General features: G+C 49.6%; 1 protein-coding gene across 1 annotated transcript in view; it reads right to left on the bottom strand.

Annotated features, from left to right (window-relative positions):
• Positions 1 to 2,819: 2,819 nt before the first annotated feature.
• Positions 2,820 to 20,004, bottom strand: part of LOC102368591 (squalene synthase-like) — a 28,325-nt gene continuing 11,140 nt past the window's right edge. The window contains exons 4-8 of the mRNA XM_014527680.2: positions 14,474 to 14,602; positions 13,202 to 13,393; positions 10,608 to 10,784; positions 8,313 to 8,465; positions 2,820 to 3,055 (exon numbers count right to left, since the gene is read on the bottom strand). Of these exons, the coding sequence (XP_014383166.2) occupies positions 2,834 to 3,055; positions 8,313 to 8,465; positions 10,608 to 10,784; positions 13,202 to 13,393; positions 14,474 to 14,602 (873 nt within the window). The 3' untranslated portion in view covers positions 2,820 to 2,833. The remainder of the gene's footprint in view (positions 3,056 to 8,312; positions 8,466 to 10,607; positions 10,785 to 13,201; positions 13,394 to 14,473; positions 14,603 to 20,004) is intronic.

Here is a 20,004-nt window from a genome sequence, read left to right on the forward strand (position 1 = left end):
TTTTGCACCTCACAGATTGCCTCAGCATTTCTAAAGAGTGGAAGCAGTTTTTTATGGCTGGTAACTGAATTAAGTTGTTTACAGAAGCTTATACCCCTCTAAACTAGTTTGTGTCTAAGGTGCCACCCTGCCCTGCCTTTTTCCTGACTTCAGCCTAATGTGGCTAGCTATCTCTCTATATCCCAAATGAATACAACAGCACTTCTTTTGCAAAGAAATCAGTTTATTCTCAGCAAGACAGGAGGCTGTACAGAGTTAGAGAGTGTTTGTTTTAACCATAGCTTACTTCAAAGTACATACATGCCTGGCCATCCTTGCTCGGTTCCCAGGGCATTTCAGTGCTGTAGGGAGTTTTATAAAGGCAACAGACCTCAAATGTTCACAGACAAGGGATATTGTGCATAACAGTCATGTCATGGCCTGCTAAAGCCAGGCATCAGGGCCCTTGCTCTTGCTACCACAGCAGATGCTTACTTTTCCTGGCTCTAAAGAGCAGTCAAGATTTACTTTAGCACATCAGAACAGATGTAAAAAGAGAGAATGAGCTGTTTGTGGTTGGGTAGCAGTGCCTTTTCCAACAGCAGTTAATGAAAACAAGATGTAGCTCAGTCCAGGCCCTAACAGCAGGTGGTGGCAGTCAGAGCCCATGATTCTGGGCTTTAAGATGCTGCTGGTGCCACCAATGGTTCAGCCTTTGGATGAGTGAAGGTCCCCAAGATCAGCCTGTGAGGACACCTGTGTGTGCATCTGAGCAGCCAGACTAGAGGAAAGTGTCCATCCCAGGTGTTTCTCCTGTTCCTGGGTGAACACACTCCCATATAGATGCAAGCTGGTGACGCCCGTCACCTGCTGGCAGTGCCAGGCAAGTGGTCTTGGTCCATCATGGCTTTGTTCAGAGCAGGTTTGGCAGGAGAAGGCAGATGGAAGTACTACTGGACCAACCGGGTCTCCCTCACCACTCCCCTCACAGCAGTCTGGGCGGTGGGGGGAAATAATCAGCATTGCAAATGATGCCTGTACATGCTACTGTGATCTGCTGGCATTCAGGCCATTCAAAAACAAAACAGGAGCACTTAAAAATATCACTGCACCTTAGAACTGAAGCAATTCATGATAAAAGCTCTAACAGTTCAGGCTAACATCTCTGTACAGTCCTTGAATACAAGGGTGGGAGCTAGAGACCTTGCCCACTCATCTCAGTGTGTTAGGCCCACCACCAATATTAGGTAAGCAGCCAGCCAGAGCTTTGCCCTGTGTCCTTAAGATTTCATCTGTCATAGGAGGTGTCAGCTTCCTGTCGCTAGCTGGAAACACTGCTAATTTCTCAGCTGCTGAGCAACGGGGAATACGAACATGCACACAGGGCAGAAGTGGAGTTGGGAGAACACAATACTGCATCACACAGCTTGTCATGTGAAAGAGGATTCAAAATCCCAGGAAATGTAAAGGCGACTAGAGCTGCCATGTAAAAAGTATCCTAGCCAGGAGGCAGGGAATCCATCACCAATGACGCAAAGGTCAGAGTCAAACCATTTTATAGAACTTGTTCGTCCCAATGACACTGGCATTGCTGACACGGGGAGGGCAGCCACGGCTTAGTAGCCAGCATGCAACACAAGAACGGGGCTAGATGAATTCCTGGAGGAAAGGGGCATCAGTAGCTACCGAGCACGGGAGTCAGGGGGACAGCCTCTGAAACAGAACTTCCTTGACCTGAAATCCTGGAGGCTGCAAGTGAAAGAGGATCAGTGGATAAAACCCTTGTTATACCCAGTTCATTCCGCCTTTCAGCATCCATTTTCTGCCACTGTGGGGGTGTAAGGAGTTACATTTTATGTGGGGCGAGGTCCCCAAAAGTCCTCTGTAACTGTAACCCAGCAAATATTCATGGATGCAAAGCATTTTCAAAATGGCCAATAACATGAAAACTTAACTTGCTGGGGTGGGGGAGAAACAGAGACACCCCTCTCCCCCTTTCAGGCCTGGCCCAGCTCCCTGCACCACAAGGCCACAGCAGGGAGAGCTGGGCAGGTTTCACAAGGTAGGGGACTCCGTTCCTTCCCTCACCCAAGGGTCTTGAAAACAGTAGTCTTGTGGCTGCTTTGCCTCAAGCTGCGGGTGGGGGGGAAGGAGCCCCCCCATAAGTCCCATAAGTCGAGCCCAGCTACCCCTTCTGAGGTGTTGCGGGGAGCTGGGTGAGGCATGGTAGTGTGGGGTCCCTGCCACCCCCGCATAAGCATCACCATGGCAGCAGTCAGTACCCCCTAAGAAACCGCAGCAGGAGTAGTTGGGCTGGGGCATGGAGTGGGATTCCAACTGAAGAAGATGGACTCCATCCCCATTGTCCTTCTCAGCCATTTCTGACAGTCATGGGTTGGTGGCGGAAGGGAGCAGGGCTGGGAAAGGAGTGGTCCAGCATCCCCCTTGAGCCCCTCCTGCTTGCCTGGGACACTAGAGGCAAGCTCTGAGCCCCCCTCACCCAAGAGGGGAACACCTGTTGGATTCAATGGTGCTCTAACTCATGGCGCTTTGTCTAAAGCAGCATAGTTATAGCACCTCCCCAAAAGATTTCCAGAACTCCTGTATGCACCACGTGAGACAAGGTACTGGCCAGGATGAACCTATGGTCTGACCCAGTAAATGGCCATTCTTATGTTCAGTATTTCTGGGCCAAGTGACACGTCCAGACATTGCGATCCATTCACAGCATCATTCTCAGAGGTCACGTGCTGGCCAGGAAGTCTGCAGCACAGCACCCCATAAAGATAGAGACAAATTACACAACCCAAAACACTGCCCAGCCACCGACCTGTGCTCTCCCCCATGGCCGCCCTCAGTTCTCTCGGGCCTGGGTGCATTCCTTTGACACCTTTGACATCGCATCCAGGTACTGCCAGCTCAGCACTGCCAACAGCACGGCACCTTTCAGGAAGATGCTAGAGTAACCATTACGGGACACCATTGTGCCATGGGGCAGAATCATTTTCTGAAGATAGATAATGATCTCTTTGGTCTTGTCAGAAGAAGGGTCCGTGCTTGGGATTTTCTGATAGATCTGAAAAAGGAAGAGCACACCTGTGAGTAAGGGAACAGGAACGCTCCAGCCCATGGGATAGCCCCTCCACTGTGAAATGGCGTCTCCTTCACAAGGACCACGTCACCAGTGGGATGCTGAGTCTACTCAAGCAGGACACTACTAGGCATTAATAGCCATATGGCCAATTTGACACATATGCATCGTGGCCACCACATTAGCAGGGTTCTGGTTGCACATTTCCCCTTCAACAATGAAGACAGCATTTTTCTCCAACACCTTAAGCATTGGGTTATGGATACTATTTAAAGCTTGGTCTATGACGAAGTTCAAGCCACTTGCACACCAAAAACCTGGCAGAGTTACATAGTTTTGGGCAAAAGTTTATGCTTTAGGGTAATGTCAGCCTTGCACAGAAGACTATTTAAATGAAGCATAATAGCAGCAATAGATCAGATGTCCGATAAGACTACAGAATCAGAGGTCCAATAAAACCACAGAAGACTATTTAAATGAAATGTATAAGCAGCAATAGATCAGATGTCCAATAAAACAGTTCTTAGTTCCCTGTTAACACCATTTCAAATCCCTTCACATTGCAGCATGTGCACTCACCATGCTGTGGCCCATCATAAGCCTTGGCACTGTGAGGGCAGGACAGCCTGGCACTAGTGAGAATCAGTGAAACCACTGGGTGATAACAGGTGGACTCAGATTTGGAACAGGCTCCTAAGCAAGGTGCAAAAGCCCACCAGGTGAGTCCCTGGGTTACTGTTGCAGTTGGGTGGGTTACTGCAGCAACGGGGTACCTTGGCAGGTGTCTATCCACACAAATCCCACTGGGCGTGCATGTTCCCATCGTGTGCAAAGCCAGAAATGTTTCACCAGCAGCACCCATCAGAGGCTGTACGCACACCCAACATGCCCTCACCCTCCCATCTGCACTCAAGGGCATAAAGGGCTAAGCTGCCCCAACCAGCACCCAGCCTCTTCCTGAATACCAAGATCCACTGCACAGATTCCACATCAATGGAGAGGAAGCTCATGGATGTCCCGTCATAGTGTACCAGGTACCACGCAGTAAGAAATCTGCTTTGTCTGAGCATTTATCTGCATGCTTCCCACTATTACTGGCTCATTTAGTAGTTAGCCATATAAACATGGTTTAACTGGGCCCCCATCACCCTTTGAATGCCTCCTTTTCAACTGTTCCTAACTGAGAAGGCTTTGATAGTACAATACGGGGCCATAGGATCATAGGACAGCAGGGCTGGAGGGGACCATGTGAGGTCATCTAGTCCAGCCCCCTGCGCAAGGCAGGATCATCCCATACCAAACCATCTCAGCCAAGGGCCTGTCTAAGCTGCTCTTGAAACCATGCAAAGATGGAGACTCCACAGCCTCTGGCCAACCTCTTCCAATGACCACCCTCATAGTGAGGAAGTTATTTATTATCAACCTAGGGTTTGCTGGCTGTAACTTTAGACCACTGCTCCTGGTCCTGCCCCCCAGGGCTCAGGTGTCCGTCTGGTGAGGAGGTAATTCTAGAGGCAACCCCAGCACATCGGAGCAGCTGATGCACAGATCTCAGCCAGCTCCGAAGGGGCTGGAGGTGCAGGCTTGCATAAGGGATCAGGCAAGTGCACACTGCTGGGGCACCCTGCACGGCACTGACCATCTGTCTCCAGGTCCCCGAGCTGGAGGTGTGGGCTAGAGTTAGTGTGAACGGTCACCAAAACCTGGAGAGGTTTTGGTGACCGTTCACACCAACTCTAGCCCACACACCCGACAAGGCAAAGAATGTGGCCTTGCCTAGAAAAATCTGATCTTTGTGCAGAAAAGAAGGCTGGATTTTTCTCGAGTAATTCTGTGGCCTGGGCTGACACAGGGATGATGCTGTTTTCAGGTAAAGAGGGAAAAGACATACAAACACAACACAAAACCACAAGCAGCCCCCGAAGAAAAAATAGGTCACCAAATAAGGCCCAACACACAGACTTGTTTTATGTTTTAAAAAGCAAGACACGGAAAACTATGGGACACTCAACCGATAGAAACAGCTGCTGCCCATGAACCGACGGAGTTTCCTATGGGTGGCCCTATTGCCAGCTGCGGGGTGGGGGGAAGAGGGTGTGGGGAGAGCAAATGTTGAATGTTGAGGATTGCAAAGCACTTGGGCCTTAGAGGTAGTTAGCCACATGAGTTGGAAGTCAGGCACAAGCCAAGGCAGGATGGTACCTTGGAAACTAACTGGTTCAGAGAGGCAGAAGCTTTCGTAGGCAACTATCTACATTGTCAGATGCTGCCTACATGTACCGACATGTAATGAAGGAGGTTGTTGCCTACAGATGTTCATGCCTCCTTGAGCCAAGCAGTTACTACGGTGCGAGCCTGCCCTGCCTGCTTGCAGCTGGGCTCCAGGGACGGCATTACAGGGGAGGGGGAGAGAAAAGGCCTGCAAGGCGCGCAGGAAGCCTCACACCTGCAGTTCCAACCTTCAGGGGCTGCATTTGCTCTTGCCCACAAGGGAAGTAGGGTTTGTCTCAAGGCCCCTAAAACCAGTGCATGAGACGTGATTGAATATTTAGTTTGTTTTGTCCCACTTGTGAGACGCTGCTCCTACGAGTTCTCACACTTCAGAAAGCCACCAAAGAGTTTATTCCAGCCTGTTCCCTATATGTAACAGGTCATTTGGCTCCTCATCATACAATTTTTCAGCCTATTTTTGTAACCTCTCTCCTTCCTTCACCCCCGCCCCCCTTCCTCTATCCCCCTTCTTCCCTCCTCACCCCTCAAATAACCTCCTTTTGCCTACAGCTCTTTTAAATATATATATATATATATATAACTTCAGCCCTTTGGCTCTGGAGAAGCTGCCAGCCCAATTGTCAATGGTGGGACTTGCATTGGAAAACTCTACCAAGGCCAGCCACGACCAAGCTTGTAGGCCTACTGCTGGGGTAAGTCATTTCCAGTAAGGACACCTACCCGTTAGTAAGACATGAACTATGGAAAGTCCTGCATTTAGGACAGAACAATCCCATGCACTGGTACAGCCTGGGGACTGACTGGCTAAGCAACAGCTCTGCACAAAGGGCCCTGGGGGTTATAAAGGACAAGAAGCTGAATATGAGCCAGCAGCGTGATCTTCTTCTGAAAAAAGATAAGAGCATATTACACTGATTTATTAGGAGCACTGCCCAGAAATCAAGGGAAGTGACTATTCCCCTCTGTGCAGCCCTGGTGAGGCCACATCAGGAGTCCTGTGTTCAGTCCCCACCCTTCACCCCCAACTACAGAAAGGATGCAGGAAAATTGGACAGAGCCGAACAGAGGGCCAACAAAATGCTTAGGGGGCTGGGGCACATGATTTGAGGAGAGGCTGAGGGAGCTCTGGGCTGCTTGTACACACCACGGGGGTTTATTTCGGTTTAATTTTCCCTATATTGAAATAGTGGGGTTTTAAAAAAAAATGCTTCAATTTATGGAGAATTAAACCAAAGTAAACCTCCATGGTGTGTACACAAGGGTCAGACCTGATCTTTACCTGCCTCTCTGGCAGTGGGCGGTTGGGGGAGGCGGGAAGGCGAGCTGCCAGCGGGCCGAACAGTCCCTGAGCTGCGGCGGGGGGTGGTGCTTCCCTGTGCGGCGGCACCCAGACGGCACCCACCCACAGGCACCCAGCCCAGGTGGTCCCAGGGGGCAACACAGTCGTGAAGGGAAGCACTCCCCCCACAGAGGGAAGCACTGGGCCCTGTGCATCTCAGGCAAGCTCTGGGGAGGGGGCAAAAAAAAAAAATTAAAAAAAAGATCATGCTCTGTGCTTTTCTTTTTTTCCTTCAGTGGAGCCTGCCTGCATGGGCTGCTGCCAGGCTGCCTGCATGGGCTCCCTGCATCGCCCCTGAGCCGCATGGGGCCCAGTGCTTCCCTTCACAGCTGTTGCACTTTGATAGGTTGCAAACTAAAACACCTCAGAGGGGTTTTATTTTGCAACTTCCCAAAATCATTTAATGGGAAATATGCCTCCAACTGTGTAGACAGCCATGACATTAAAGTGCAATACACTGCTGACAGTGTAAACAGCCACAACATTAAAGCAGTGGAAAAGGACATCTGAACTGTTTTAAAGGCCATTTCTGTTCCATGTAAAAGGCCCTCGTATGGAGAAGAGAAAACTTAAGGGGAGATTTAATAATCTGTAAGGTGATTCAGAAAAGGCTGGAGTTAGACTGTTCTCAGCAGGGGCAGATGACCAAACAAGGAGCAATGGGCTCAAGTTGAAGCAAGGGAAATTTAGGTTGGATACAGGAAAATCTCTCTCACTAGGAGGGTGGTGAAGCACTGGAAGGGGTTACCCAGAGAGGTGGTGGAAGCTCCATCCTTGGAGGTTTTTAAAACCTGGCTAGACAAAGCCTTGGCTGGGATGATCTAATTGGGCCTGGGCCTGCTTGGAGCAGGGGCTTGGACTAGATGTGACCCCCTGAGGTCCCTTCCAACTCTTATTTTCTAGGCTTCTATGAACTTAGCATCACCCAGCTGAGACATACTCTATTAAGTAAAACACCATGTTCTCATGCAAACCAATACATGGTGGTTAAATTGAAGGGAGTTGCAGTTTGGTTAAGACATTTTACTATGCATCTAGAAGCAAGCCCAGCTCTAAAACTTGGGCCAAAAGTTGCCCTGACGGGACTTGACTGTAGAAGGATATACAGGCATTTGAGCTGGAAGTCTAAGCAGCTGGACGTGATGCTGACCCATCACTCCCTTGGGTGCTGTTGGCTTTAGAAATCGGTGAATCAGGTCAGGGGGTTAAGGCACACGCAATGCTTTGGCACCAACACTGCGGCGCTCATACACATCTCTCACTTGCCATAGGAGGAGGAGCAGGGCAGGGGGAGCAGACAGCCGTTAGAAGGGCACCTCAGCTGTATCTTTCACTTCTACAACAGACACAACTAAGTCCCTTCAAAAAGAAAGAGCAGTTTCTGTGTGAGGAAGTGCTGATGCTTCAGTGGAACAGACACTGGACAATGAGAAGATGACTGTATTAAGGAAAAAGTTGCATTCCAGGACGTTATTTTTAGTTGCTGTCTGGTGGTGTCCTCTCCTTTGTAGCAAGATTTCTTTCAGCTATGTTAGCGAACACGGGACAGTTACTAAATGTCTAGAAGAGCTCTAAAGTGGATCACCAACTTAGCCCTAAGTGCATCACTAGGGGCTGCAAAAAGTGTCTACATCTGGAAGACTATCAGTCGGAGCAAGCTGCCCAACTTACCTCTTCCAAATACTGGGACATGATAGCTCTGACAGCCTGCATGCTGGTGGCATCGCTCATCAGAGTGACGACTTGTTCCTTCCGAATCTTCACTATGCCCCTAAATACTTCTTTGTTGTTGTAGCAAGCAGCCAGCGTGGCTATGGCCATCACCTAATGAGAAATGATAAACGACAGCAAGTGCATGCAGGGCAAAACCTTGGTCCGACCGAAATCGATGGCAAACTTGCATTGGCTTCAAAGAGAACAGGAATTTGTCCAACGTAAACACATGCCTGCTTAGAGGTGGAGTCATGAGACACAGTCTTTCACTTCTTTTTCAAACGATGTAGAATGCTCTTGGTTTTAACAGAAAAAGGAAAAAAAAAACCCTTAAGGGACAAGATTACCCACATCAACCCATGAGCGCAGCACTGCTCCTGCTCACGTTGGCTGGAGTAGCATGCATACAGAAGGAGAGCCGTTCCATCAGAGGAACACCTGGTTTCTCAAGACAAGGCAAAAATTTATATGAATCCATAATCATCATGCCACACACTAAATAAGCCCAGTCCCCTCAGCCTCTCCTCATAAGTCGTGTCCCCCAGCCCCTCACCACTTTTGTGCACTCTGCTGGACTCTTTCCAATTGGGTCACATCCCTTCTGTAGCGGGAGGCCCAAAACTGGACACAGTCCTCCAGATGTGGCCGCACCAGTGCTGAATAGAGGGGAACAATCACTTCCCTTGAGCTACTGGAAACACACCTACCGATGCAGCCCAATATGCCCTTAGCCTTCTTTGCAACAAGGTCACACTGTTGGCTCATATTCAGCTTATTACCCACGGTAACCCCCAGGTCCCTTTCTGCACAGCTGCTGCCCAGCCTATCAGCCCCCAGCCTGCCCAAGTGCATGGGATTGCTCTGTCCTAGGTGCAGTACTTGGCACTTGTCCTTGTTGAACCTCATGAGATTCCCTTTGACCCAATCCTTCAATGTGCCTAGATCACTCTGAATCCTACCCTACCCTCCAGCATATCTACTACTGATCCAAGTTGTCCAAGTAGAGATGATGAAACCATGTGGAAGCATGAGCCTACCTGTGGAATAGCACAGTAGTTGAAGACACTTTGGGTTTTGAGTCTGGACAAGTACTTGAGGATATTAGGGATGTGTTGGAGAGCATTTGTAATCATCTCATTCATACACTGAACAGCCAGGTCAGCATTCTCTGGTTTGGCAAAATCCAAGACCCTCTTCACGTACCTGCTCCAGACCTGGGGATATTAATGATATGAATGCCACCACTCACGTGCTAACCATTGCACACATATCCTGGTATAGCTATGGGTTTTGGCAACATGCTTTGCTGGATCGAGGCTACGGCAGCCATCTCCCCACGGTATGAAAAAAAAGCCATCGGGATGGGGAATCCCTCTGTGAACAGTTCTCATTAGGTTACAGTCAGTGTAACAGCCTGTGAAAAATCATGGGGCATTGAACAGAGCAAGACAATCTCTCTGGAAAACAAAGAGGATGCCGGGACACAGTATTTCACTTCTTTTTCAAACGATGTAGAATGCTCTTGGTTTTAACAGAAAAAGGAAAAAAAACCCTTAAGGGACAAGATTACCCACATCAACCCATGAGCGCAGCACTGCTCCTGCTCACGTTGGCTGGAGTAGCATGCATACAGAAGGAGAGCCGTTCCATCAGAGGAACACCTGGTTTCTCAAGACAAGGCAAAAATTTATATGAATCCATAATCATCATGCCACACACTAAATAAGCCCAGTCCCCTCAGCCTCTCCTCATAAGTCGTGTCCCCCAGCCCCTCACCACTTTTGTGCACTCTGCTGGACTCTTTCCAATTGGGTCACATCCCTTCTGTAGCGGGAGGCCCAAAACTGGACACAGTCCTCCAGATGTGGCCGCACCAGTGCTGAATAGAGGGGAACAATCACTTCCCTTGAGCTACTGGAAACACACCTACCGATGCAGCCCAATATGCCCTTAGCCTTCTTTGCAACAAGGTCACACTCATATTCAGCTTATTCCCCACGGTACCCCCCAGGTCCCTTTCTGCACAGCTGCTGCCCAGCCTATCAGCCCCCAGCCTGCCCAAGTGCATGGGATTGCTCTGTCCTAGCTGCAGCACTTGGCACTTGTCCTTGTTGAACCTCATGAGATTCCCTTTGACCCAATCCTTCAATGTGCCTAGATCACTCTGAATCCTACCCTACCCTCCAGCATATCTACTACTGATCCAAGTTGTCCAAGTAGAGATGATGAAACCATGTGGAAGCATGAGCCTACCTGTGGAATAGCACAGTAGTTGAAGACACTTTGGGTTTTGAGTCTGGACAAGTACTTGAGGACATCAGGGATGTGTTGGAGAGCATTTGTAATCATCTCATTCATACACTGAACAGCCAGGTCAGCATTCTCTGGTTTGGCAAAATCCGAGACCTTCTTGACATACCTGCTCCAGACCTGGGGATATTAATGATATGAATGTCACCAGTCATGTGCTAACCATTGCACACATATCCTGGTATAGCTATGGGTTTTGGCAACATGCTTTGCTGGATCGAGGCTACGGCAGCCACCTCCCCATGGTATGAAAAAAAGCCATCGGGATGGGGAATCCCTCTGTGAACAATTCTCATTAGGTTACAGTCAGTGTAACAGCCTGTGAAAAAATTGGGGCATTGAACAGAGTAAGACAATCTCTCTGGAAAACAAAGAGGATGCTTGTCTGCACAACATCCAGTGTCCTTGGAGATAGTTTCATAGTTGTTCATAGTTTGTAGGGTGGGAAGGGACCTGAGCAGATCATCAAGTCTGACCCCCTGCCATGGCAGGAAAGAGTACTGGGGTCAAGCGACCCCGGCAAGGTGTTCATCCAGCCTCCTCTTAAAGACCCCCAGGTTGGGAGCCAGCACCACTTTGCTTGGAAGTTGGTTCCAGGTCCTTGCTGCCCTGACAGTGAAGTAGCGCCTCCTGATGTCTAGTCTGAATCTACCCTCTGCCAGCTTGTGACCGTTATTTCTAGTCACTCCTGGTAGTGCTCGGGGGAACAGGGACTCCCCCAATGCCTGCTGGTCACCCTGACTAGTTTGTAACAGGCCACTAGATCCCCCTCAGCCTTCTCTTATGGAGGCTGAACAGGTTCAGGTCCCGTCGCCTCTCCTTGTAGGGCCTGCCCTGCTGCCCCCTGATCATGTGGGTGGCCTCCTCTGGACCCTCTCCATGCTGTCCACATCCCTCCTGAAGTGCGGTGCCCAGAACTGGACGCAGTACTCCAGCTGCAGCCTGACCAGTGCCACAGAGAGGGGGAGGATCACCTCCTTGGACTTGCTCGAGATGCATGTGTGGATGCATGACAAGGTGCGGTTGGCCTTCCTGACCGTGTACCCACACTGGGGACATGTGCCAGGATAATTCTCTCAAAAAGCTTACCCAGGATCGAGGTAAGACTGACTGGCCTATAGTTCCCTGGGTCCTCCTTCCTCCTTTTTTTGAAAATGGGAACCACATTGGCCCTTTTCCAGTCCTCTGGCACCACACCAGAGCACCACGAGTGCTCGTAGAGCTGTGCCAGGGGTCCCGCAATGACCTTTGCTAATTCCCTCAGCACCCTGGGGTGGAGGTCATCTGGACCAGATGATTTGAATACATCCCGTCCCTCCAGAAGTTCCCTGACTAGATCCTCACTGACCTTAGGCCTGGGTCTGCCTCCCCTGGGACCTATGGGGGTCCCGGTGTGGGGGGTGACCTGGGCCAAGCTCAGAAAAATGGAGGCAAAGAAATTGTTAAATAGGTTAGCTTTGTTGTCTGGTGAGATGACCAGATTTCCTAGCGTGTCTTGCAGAGGCCCCATGTTACCTGATGTATAACCCATGCACATACGCCTGGTGGGTGGGGGCACATCCAGTGTGTAAGAGCCAGGTTCGCATCAGCAGTGATCAATGGACCACCACCTCTGTCCTCTGCATCCTTGTGCACCCAGTCCAAGTTTGAAGGATGGAGCTATGCCAACACCATCTCTGTTTCCTCATTGTATGATTCACAACACGAGGACTTGAAAGCAGGGAGCACAGAGACTGAATCATGGGGCATGTAGGGAGATGGTTTGATTTGAAAGAGCAGCTTTCACTGTACATGCAAGCACTCTCAACCTCTGTGCAATACCTTTCACACACTGCTTATTATTTATTATGACCTCTCACAGTTCGAAGTGAAGTGCTTGCCAGGATAAAAAGCCATCTTCACGGAAGAAGATGAAAGTGGCATGTAGCCACAGGTTGGAATGGGGCTCCATACAGCTGGGCAGAGTCAAAGCTAAATCCCACAAAAGGATCAGGTTCCCACTAGGACTTTAGAGATGCCTTGCAAGCATCTTAAACCACGGGATAACAAGCATCTCATAGCTCCTCTAACCGGCAGATACATGGCCAAAATGGCAATTAAATGTTCTCACAACAAATGTAAACTTAACCTGCTTAGGATACAATCAGTACCCTTAGATGGAGATCAGTGGAAGAGCTTGTTTGATCACACATTATCTGCTCCAGTTTCCAGGCTTCACCTTGTTGGTGCCAGGAAGGGGAATTCCATGATTTATCATTTTTCACAGATTTCCCACCATGAGTGAGCCCATCTCGCTCTCCCATGTCTGTTCAGAGAACAACAAGGCAGCATCACCAGGACCATGCAACCTCCTGCCTACCTTATGAATACCCCTGCCTCTGTAGTCAGCTACTCTTTCTGGTAACACTTATGCACATTGCTTTACACAAAGCAGATGGCAATCTCTGAATTGTGAGGGGGCAACTGATCTAAAAAGGACAGCCGGGCAACAGCACCACATTGGAGATTCACATCTACAAAGCAATGGTTTCCTTCACCTCTCTGGGCCAGAATTCCCTTCCCTCCAGCTGGTCCTCCAGGTAATCACGAATGATGTAGGTTTTCTCCAGGAAGAGCCCCATGGAAGTTGCAAGCTCTGTGTCCTGCCCTACGATTGGGTCTTCAAGCTCCGATGCAGAGAAGAGACGGGAATAACCAATCACAAAGAGTGCAACAACATACTGGCAATACTGCAAGATTTGGGGAGGAGAAAAAAAGCAGTTGAGATGTGCATCATCTAGAGTTCATGAGCTTTCAAGAAAATTAGCACTTGGAGTTTACTCAACCGGCTGATTATGTGCAGCTGTGTGGCCCGTCCTTGAATCATCTCCCTCCTTCCACATCAAACTTGTTTGCACAAGTGCTTTTGATGTCTAGGTACCATCCTAAAACCTAAGTCACCAGGCAAGAAGTGCTCCATGGCACATCTGCCTTTGCTGAACAGACAACAAATGCCCACCAGGAATGTGCCTCTGCAGTCTACCTCCATCCTTAATGCTGTGCTGAGAAGAGGTGCTGACCAGCCCAGTCTAGGGATAGGAGAGCTCCAAAAGAGCACACCATTTTACAGAGGGATGAGCATTTCAGTGAATGGCCCAGCAGCTAAAGGAGGGTCCTGGGAGGGCACCAATTCTTAGATCTCTGTTACACGCATAGAGGAATATTAGGAATACAGCTTACTTGCAAACACTTGCTACAGCTGCTTTACTTAGCAGTAATCCACCCAATAATCCTCATCCATAGGATTGAGCAACAGGAGAGTGTAAATCTCACCTCCCTCCAAAATCTCACCTCCCTCCTTCTGGCAGTCCTGAGAGGTCAAAGTCCCAACTTCATGCTGGGCAGAGCAGGGATGTCAACCCAAGACCCCATCCACTGGGCTACTGCATACTCAGGGGACACAGCCTCTTTGTTTTGGAAGTAAGGGACTGATTTGGGGTAGACATCCCACCCCAGGTCAGGGATCTGGCCGTGAGTGCAAGGACATATCTGCCTCCCGCTGGACACCTGACTGCATGCGAGTATGAGAGGTGAGGAAGTAAGTGCCAATCTCTTAGAAAATCCTACTGATCATAAGTGTCATCCCATATTGGTGAACCCCATTGATTATGTGGTGAGCCTGAGCAGGGCCTGAGGGCTCCAACCAGTGGCAGGGCACCATGGGATGAGAAATGGGACCACTTGAGTTGAGCCGGGTAGAAAGCCAGGCCTCCAGTTGGGGCTGTGAACATTACCCTACTCCAGTTCCTTCACTGCTCACATGCCCTTACCTTGTTCCAGTCCTGCAGGGAATCGACCCTCTTTTCCAAGAACTCCGCCATCCCCAGTCCCATCTTGTGACAAGTATCAGCGATCACATCCTGATACACCTTGGCCAGGTTCCTGAACTCCAAGGAGATCTGCAGCAGAAGTCACAAGGGGATACTCACAGTGTGCCGAAAGCAAAGCAGGGTCCAGCATTTATGAATGACTAGGAATGAGTAACCCAGTGACTGTTCAAATGCTCTTGTATTGCTGGAGTTGCTGGCTAAACTCTCACTGGCTGAAGAGGGTGCACAATCAAGGCCTTGTGTGCAGTGAACACATGCTCAAAGGCTCCTCTGGCCTTTGGCCACAATGCAGAAGCCATTTATGTCTTCCTGGTGGCACACAATCTGGACTGGTATCACGTGGGTCTCCACAACACAGTGGCTACAAAAAGATGCCTGGGGGGCAGATGTAACTTGTGGGAAGTCCTGTCAGGTGAACAGCTGGCAAAGCAGCAAGACCAGACTCCCAGTGTTGAACTGGAGCCATACTGTCTAGAGCTCTTTAAAGTCCCTGCTCTCTCCAGACTTTAGTATGTGCCAAGTGCAATGTAGCGCCTTTTCTCTCCAAGAAGCAGCCACCAACCTCCTGGGCAAACACTACATGTGGTGACCTCCACTTTGAGCCCCCAATCTTTTGTCTGCCCAAGGTGAGAGCCCTTCAGCACTGGCTTTTTTCTCCAACCAGCAAAAATGAGGCTGAGAAAGTTGCATTTTAACCTTCCCTTTAGTCAGATACCTCATATGAGAGATTACCAGGACTCAGGAGACTGCATTTCTATTTCCAGCTCTACCCACAGCTTGCTGGGTGACACCGGGCAAGTCACTGCTGCCATTCTGTGCCACAGTTTCCTCTTATGTAAACTAGAGACAGTGGATGGGTCTAAACATGCTATTAACTCAGTGTAGGCTTACTGCGCTGTAAAAATACTGTGCAGTAAGCCTACAGGGGACCATGTCTACATGTGCTCCGTCTTGGGAACAGATTTGCTCCCACCCTGCCCTGCCCCCATGCAGCAGCTAGGGAGAGCTCCAGACTCCTCCTGGGTGCCAGCCCAGCAGCTGGCAGGGAGCAAAGGGCCAGAAGACATCACCCTGGGAGGGGTCCCCATGTGCTCAGGGTGGAAGAGCTGCTGTTGCTGCAGAGGTCTCCCACCCTGTGCACACGGGGACAAGCTCTGTGCCCCGCAGGGTTTCCTTGCACCTGCCCAGGACCTGTCCCCATCTGGGGAAGGTCCCAGCCAGCTCCAACCTGTGCCCCTCCCCTGCAGTTGTCTCCCAGTCCTGTGCCCTGATTGCCTGATTGGAGCAGGGGGCTGGGAAGAGCCCCCTCCCCACAGCTGTTTCCAGGCCGGTGTCCCAATTTGGTGATTGAGACACAGGGGTGGGAATGGGGGAGTGGCTCTTTCCAAGTCCAATGTCTTGGGGTACCCAATCGGGAAATGGGGTTGGGAAAGAGCTGTGGAGCTAGGACCTGACCCAGACTGGGACACTTCCCAGTCAGCCTGGGGCTGCACAGGGAAGTCTGCACATGCAGCCTGGCGCTGGCTGGAACCTGCCCTGAGGTGGGCGAGGTCCCATCTGTCTGTACTTAGTAATTAAAAGTGCCTCGACACAGCAGAATTCTTAGCACGATGCGAGTACTCGCTACGGAGGGAAAAACCTTGGTGCAATGATCAGCTCCCGCCAAAACTAGCAGTTGCACTGTTTGGATGCATGCTACCGATTGGCTCATTGTAAATTATTCATACCCGGCGGCTAGCAATTGGCTCACTAGCCGTATAAAAGCTTGGGTAGTTTCCGCCCAAGCCAGAGAACTCCGCATGTACGTTGGGAACGAGTTCCTCGTGTACCTTGGAGCAAAATTGGAGGCCTGATCAACCACCAACCACTCCCCGTCGTCGACCGTCCTGACGTACCCCGCACCCTGCATGCTTGGAAAACATTGGTGTGCCACCCGGTTTCTTTCTGTTGTTTGTAACCTGTACAGAGCGTGCCTACACTGTGTACATCGACGCAAGTCCCTGTACGCCAGTTTGTAAGTAAAGTTCTTTTCAAATTAACCAGTACACATTTGTGCCTAATTCCACTCCATCGGCGTGGCCCCATTCCAGCTATACTCGGCACCCACACCATCCACCTCCTGGCCTCATGTGCAGACTTCTCTACGCTGCCCAGGGCTGGCTAGGAACTGTCCCAGTCTGGAGCAGGTATTAGCCATCTCCAGGCTGGGCAAGGAACCACCCCATGCAGGGTATTTCCTGCCCCAGGTCTGTGATCGGAGCAGGGACTGTGAGACTGCTCCCTGCACCGGGACACTGCCTGGTGCTGGGACAGGCTCCAAGCTAGGAGCCCAGCCGGGACGACAATCCCGTGCCCCTGCATCTGGCAGCTCCTGTCCCCGACTCAGCAATCAGAGCAGGGCCTGAGAGATTGCCTGCTGCCAGGGCAGGGGAACATTGTCCCGGCCGAGCTCTGAGCTCGGAACCTGCCCTGCAGCAGGAAGATCCCAGGGACAGGGAGCAATTTCCCGCTCCATGTTGCCTGGCTGACTGGGAGCAAATTTGTTCAGCAAAATTTCAGGTAGCAAATTAACCGCAGAGTAGACCAATTGAATGCATTGTAAGCATCTGCACTGGTAGATGGTGATGTTTATTGTGCAGTATATTGGTCTACTGTGCAGTAAAGCGTCTCGTGTAGATGCTCCCAGTGATAACTACTTCCTTTGTACAGTGCTCTGAAATCTAATCACCACTGTGTGTGGATGGCTGACACTTCTATCCCAAAACAAGTCCTCTTCTTTCAACTCAGCCATGATAAGAGGACCCATGAAGCACAGAGGAAGCACACCCTGAAAGCATACTTTAAGAAGGGTGGCATCAACTTGACAAACAGGGAAGTGCTGGCTGGTAACAGGACTCAGTGGCACTGCACCATAGATCAAGCTGCAGCTCACTTCAAAGAGAACCATCTTGCTCAGGAAGCCGAGAACCAGCAGAGGAGGAAGGAAAGCGCACAACATCCTGGCCAACAGCTGTGACCCCCCTCCCCACCAAGGCACCACCTGTCATATATGTGGAAAAACTTGCAGAGCACAGATTGGCTTCTTCAGCCATCTTTAAATCCTGGCAAAAATCATCCTCATATTGAGGGATAGCCAAAAAACAAGGATCAATGAAGTGTAGCGTAAGTAGATACTAGTGTTTGACAGTTTCTGCTAGATAATACTGTGATCAAAATTGCATTTTAATGAGATTTTGGTCATGTAGTGGAGTCACTTAAAGAGCTGGAGGGTGTAAGTAGCCAGAAGATTGCTCCATAGAATAATGGTATCCCCTTCAAGACCTTTTCAAAGGATAGGCCCTCTAAACTAATAAGATGCTTGTGCCTCAGGCCCATTTCTATTGTAGTGACATTCCTGAACCAGAATGACATGACCACTTCCTGAAAGAAAGGCCATTAACAAGTATTCTCACTGGGCCATTCAGGGCCACCATTGGATATTTGGGAGATGACTTCCTAAGCAGCACAGCAGCAGCAAGGGATCTCGGAGTCATAGTTGACTCCAAGATGAACATGAGTCCTCAATTTGATGAAGTGATCAGTAAAGCGCACTGTTTCATGCATGAGAAGGTGTATCATGAACAGGTCTAGGGAGGTGATACTTCCCCTCTATGCAGCATTGGCAAGGTGGTAGCTGGAGTATTGCATTCAGTTTTGGGTGCCACTCTTCAAGAGGGATGTGGAAAATGTTGAGAGGGTCCAGAGGACAGCTACTCGTATGGTTAGGGGCCTGAAGGCAAAGCCCTACAAGGAGAGATTGAGGGACCTACATCTCTTCAGCTTCTGCAAGAGAAGGCTGAGAGTGGATCTAGTGGCCATGTACAAATTCATCGGGGTGGGGGACCGGGGGCAGCAAGAACTAGGAGATGCTCTGTTTCCCAGGGTGCCCCTTGGGGTTACTAGAAACACTGGCCACAACCTGACAGAGAGCAGAGTTAGATTAGAAATTAGGAAGAACTTCTTTATGGTAAGGGTTACCACACTCTGGAATGGACGTCCAAGGGAGGTGGTGCTCTCCCCTTCCTTGGAGGGCTTTAAGAGGAGACTGGATAAGCACCTGGCTGGGGACACCTGACCCCAGCGCTCTTTCTTGCCCGGGGCAGGAGGTTGGACTCGATGATTTATTCAGTTCCCTCCTGACCCGAAACATCTATGAAATTGTTGAAATCTATGAATATTGTTTTGCCCTGATTTCAGGGAGGCCTGTGCAACCCAAATTCCACTGACTAGCACGTTACTTTGAAAATCCCAACCCCCACATGAGGTTAACATAGGCCGAGCAACAGAAATGTTCCCACACGCCCTTATAAAATGCCACCCCCCACCCCACCATGACTTTAGTGGAAGTCAACTCAAGGCCTTGACGTGATCAGTTAAATTCCCCATGAACACTCCCAGCTGCTTCTTACATTGAAAATATTGGGGGTGGGAGTTGGAGCTAATTTTAAGAAATAGTAACTATTATGGAGCCTGTCATTAACTCATCACCCTCAGCAATCCCTCGATTAGCAGATGATCTCTACCACGGCTCATTCATGGGTCTGGAGGTGACTGAGGAGTCGAATCCTTGAGCCGCAGCCCTGTCCACAGGAGTTGTAGGTCCTTTCACAGGGGAGTGTAGGCTATAGGCTGCAATTGCTCTCCTTTTCCTCTCCTTTTTCTTCCTTCATGCTCTCTTCTCTACTTCAAGGTAAAGATGCTTTCCTTCGAAGTGTGCTGCTGACTGGTTGAGGTTGTAGTGCCATCAGTTGGCAGGCAGCTGCTCCCTGCTCTTGAAGTCAGCTATTTTCTTAAAGTACTCTTTCAAAATGTCCTGTTAATGTGTAGCAGAAAGCCCCTTTTCCTCTTGCCTGCAGTTGCTCTCCCCTCCTTGGATATGTTTTTCCTCATCTACCTTTTCTTCCTTCCTCTTTCTTTCACTTTAAGATAAGGAATTGTGTTTTGAAATTTGTGTGTGTGCATTTTGTATCTCCCCTTGTATTTGGTATTTTTATCTATTTGTGTGCCATGGCATTACTTTTGTAGCTTATATTTTATACTCCTCACCTTTCAACTTTCAACTAAATGTGTTTAGTTTCATAAATAAGTTATACATTGTAACGATGTTAACAAGGGCAGGAATCAAACTGTCCTTTCCTGTATCAGGCTGGCCCCTGAAAGAGCAAGTGAATCAGTGATTGAATGTGTAACACGGTAGCAGGCAGCAATTAACACCAAAGGAAACTGCAGATCAACCAACGGAAGAACTCAATAGAAGACAACGTAACTACCGGGAAATCTCTAAACTTCACTGATCAAGGGCTAGAAGCCCTGGCCTGAGTTAATCAACGCTGGAGACCAACTTTTGGGCTGAATATCTCCAGATCAACCGCTCCCAGAACCCTATTCAAAATTCATCAACGGACTCCCAAACCTGCATGTACATGCGGACG

Source organism: Alligator sinensis, unplaced genomic scaffold (genome assembly GCF_000455745.1).
Source record: "Alligator sinensis unplaced genomic scaffold, ASM45574v1 scaffold1900_1, whole genome shotgun sequence".
Taxonomy (NCBI): Eukaryota; Metazoa; Chordata; order Crocodylia; family Alligatoridae; genus Alligator; species Alligator sinensis.